The 3,505-nt window shown below is 39.6% G+C and overlaps 1 protein-coding gene across 2 annotated transcripts; it reads left to right on the top strand.

Annotated features, from left to right (window-relative positions):
* The first annotated feature begins 227 nt into the window (after positions 1 to 227).
* Positions 228 to 2,728, top strand: LOC148879840 (uncharacterized). Of its 2 annotated transcripts, none has more exons than XM_088961551.1 (2): positions 228 to 385; positions 1,132 to 2,728. In XM_088961551.1, exon 2 carries the CDS (start codon positions 1,605 to 1,607, stop codon positions 2,526 to 2,528), a length of 924 nt encoding a protein of 307 aa, XP_088817677.1. In that variant the 5' UTR covers positions 228 to 385; positions 1,132 to 1,604; the 3' UTR covers positions 2,529 to 2,728. The 2 variants fall into 2 exon arrangements, with proteins under 2 accessions (XP_088817677.1, XP_088817676.1); XM_088961550.1 differs by having other exon boundaries at positions 1,186 to 2,728.
* Positions 2,729 to 3,505: the final 777 nt, after the last annotated feature.

Here is a 3,505-nt window from a genome sequence, read left to right on the forward strand (position 1 = left end):
AAGTGAGCAGTGAGTAAGGCAGAAAAGGAACATTGAATTTCAATTTCTCATGTCAACGCGTGAGGGGGTTTGATTTACGGATACATAAAATCATTAACTGACACGCGTCTTGTCGTTTCAGTTCTTAAATGAAATGACATAAAAGGCCTTTTAGCTGTCATCCGGTATTCCGGTCACCGCTCATACCTATTTCATCATGCCATTATCTTTCCCCTCTTTTTCCTTTTGGTCTCGGAGTCTTCTCTCTCTCTCTCTCTTGGCTGTGGCGATGCAGATTAGGTTTGTAGCAGATCCGAAACCCTCTCTCTACCATTTTTATCTACCTGTCTCCGCTTAATATGAAAGTAGAGAAGGTTCGAAACCCTCTCTCTACCATTTTTATCAGGTACGCTTCTCTCTCAACTTCTTTCCTTCTCTCCCTTTGCCTTTTGTGATCTCTTCTGTTATTGTAAAGGTGTCTGATATTTTTCTGTTTTTGGTTTTTCAAATTGTTTTTATTGATCCAATCCGCCAACCGTTCTTTTCTTTAACATAGTTGATTGTTTTCATTCGAATATGATGTTTCGATCTCTGTTAAGAGCGGATCGGAATCCATTCTCATTGTCTGCCCCTTTTCTTGACGGATCTAATGGAAGAATATGACCATTCCGTTAGAAGATTTTATGATTTGAATCGAAATTTTAAGCATTTAATTCTTGTTCACGGATCGCATTGCCAAAAGAAATCACAGTCCCGGTGGGTCGAATTTCGGGTTTTGAGGATCAAATAGAATAATCTCCCTCTCTCACATCACACAATTTTGATTCTCTAGATGCTCTGCTATAAAATTAGGGGTCCCCTGCATTTTCATCTCTGCACTTTCTTGGACCCCATTTGGGGGTTTTCATTGTTCTTTTTCCCGATTCGCGATCTGGTACGCTTCCTATTGGGTTATCTTGTCTCTATTGTGGTTTTGCTTGAAGTTTGCTGGACCTGTCCTTTTTTTAAATACCGTCTGGAGCCTGCCAATTATTTCTTAGTTCTTGTAGCGGTTACTAGTTACAACTAGGGTTTGCCCTTTGCCAGGACATGGATGGGGTGACTCTGTCTGTTTGTGATTTTTTTAATCACTGGACTTTCTTTTCCTGCTAGGTGGTATACTGTAGAAGATGACTCACATTTTGAAATTCTTTGCTTCCATTTCAGTGGACGAACCCAATGTGAACTGATTGATCAAGGTGCTACCCTGACTTAATAATCTCAATCTGCTTGTTGGTTCTGTTTCCGTACCAAAATGGGCAAATGCAAGGGATGCGGAAAGTTGGGAAGAATGGTGCTGAGGGATGTATCTTCTAGTGCTTATCAATTTTCTCTTCTGCTATCTCCCGTGGTTTCTGTTTGGGATTGTATTGTTCGTAAAAGGAGATATTCCTTCAGACCTGAGTGGGTGTAGTCGTAGGACAGTTGATGTTATATTACTTTATAGGTTTAGAAATTTACAGAGAATTTTGTTTTCCATAGAAGATGGTTACACAACATTTTACTTGCCCTAGTTGATCTCTTCAGTAGGGAAGATTTACAGGAAAGGATTGGTTAGTTAAAGAAGTTAGTGCCTTACGGATAATATGGCTTGCGCTCAAGTGCCAACTGTTGTTAGTAATGAAAAAAAGAAACAGTCAAAATATGAATTGGATCGTCTCAAACAGGCTGAAAAGAAAAAGAGGCGCCTGGAGAAAGCACTTGCCACTTCTGCTGCCATTCGGGCAGAGCTAGAAAAGAAGAAACAGAACCAGAAAGAAGAGGAGCAGAAGCCTGATGATGGAGGTGCAAAGAAAGAAGAGCAGCAGAGACTTGATGGTGGAGGTGCTGCAATAGCTGAAGAAAGCCTTGGTGATAATATGGCTTACGCTCAAGTGCCAACTGTTGTTAGCAAAGAAAAGAAGAAGCAGGCAAAATATGAGCTGGATCGTCTCAAACAGGCTGAAAAGAAAAAGAGGCGCCTGGAGAAAGCACTTGCGACTTCAGCTGCCATTCGCTCAGAACTAGAAAAGAAGAAACAGAAAAAGAAAGAAGAGCAGCAGAGGCTTGATGAAGAAGGTGCTGCAATAGCTGAGGCAGTAGCTCTACATGTCCTTGCTGAAGATACTGACGATTCATGTGAGATTGAGCTGAAAAGGGATGAAGCGTTCAACCCACGGGGTCATAAAACTAATAATGGCCTGTTCAAGGAAGGATGGAGAACAGGCCTTCCGCATCAGGGTTTTATGAAGCCTTCCCTTGAAGGGTTGGGTTGGATGCCTGATGCCTGTGGGTCTGGATTCAAGTGGAATGATTGGGGGATGAGTGGCTGGTCATTGTCACCTGGGGTTTTTGGAAGAGATCTCCATTCACCATATATTGATGAGAAAGGTCGAGCTCGATCCATGACTGAGATATCAGCAGGACTTATTGCAGCACAGGCGGTTTCATCACTTCAAATTGCAGAAGATGCACATGCAGATGCAATCGTTATAAATGGAATGTTAGGGGGTAAGTTAAAGAAATTTTAGTCACCAGGACTGGACTCTGTATGGAGGTTTGATCATGATAGTTCATCAGCAACAACTTGTATATATTTTTCGTGAATGTACTGTTCTTATTTGTTGGATAACCCCCTGCTTCCTCAGTGTGAAACATCGTTTCAGTCTCATGTTCATACCGTATGTACTTATTCCTTGGCGTTAATGAAAAAAGGTCTGCTTTCAACTTACTTTTTAAGTGATTCCCACATCTCTATCCTGTGGTATGTATATGATCTATAAACAAATATCATCATGGGTGTGACTATATCTCTCTCACTCAGTGAGATTAATCATTTTGGGCATATAATGAGCTTTAGCATTTGTTACTATAATATTCTGTCTGAAACTTAAGCTCCATTTGGAAAGAGTTTTGTACCGTACATATTTGTTTTGTACTCTTTTCAAACTGAGTCTTAAGTTCTAGAAATTTGGCATGTGAAACTTTGGAATAGCCTGGAATTGTGATGACTCATCAAGGACAAATCTTCAATTTGGGTATACTCTGGTGGTCTGTTGATGCCTACGTGATTTTATTGTTTCTAGAAAATGCTGTTTCAGCAAAATGAAAAACAAAATGTGCTCCTTGGATAAGTGATTTCTCCAAATAAAACAGCTGATTTAGATAAATAGCCGTCTTTCTGAAAATGAAATCAAGAAATATATGCACTTGAAACAAAATTTTTTTATCAAGATAGGGTTTCTTTTCTTTCCTTTTGTTTTTTTTTTTTTTTTTTTTAACATGAATCTCCTATAAATCCTCTTCAAGTATTGTTTTCAAGGCTCTAGGGATTACATCAAGAGTGAGCACAATATCTCTTGTACTTTTATTCCTAATGTACAGAACTGGGTGAATGTGGCCAGCCAGCAATATGTTGTGGTCAGCAGATCCAAACTCCTACATCAACCCGATCATTAGATGGATCAAACCCATATTTGAAAATACAATTTTAAAAGGCGAAATATTA

The sequence above is a fragment of the Nelumbo lutea genome, chromosome 1 (genome assembly GCF_056320005.1).
Source record: "Nelumbo lutea isolate HS-2025 chromosome 1, American lotus-T2T, whole genome shotgun sequence".
Classification (NCBI taxonomy): Eukaryota; Viridiplantae; Streptophyta; class Magnoliopsida; order Proteales; family Nelumbonaceae; genus Nelumbo; species Nelumbo lutea.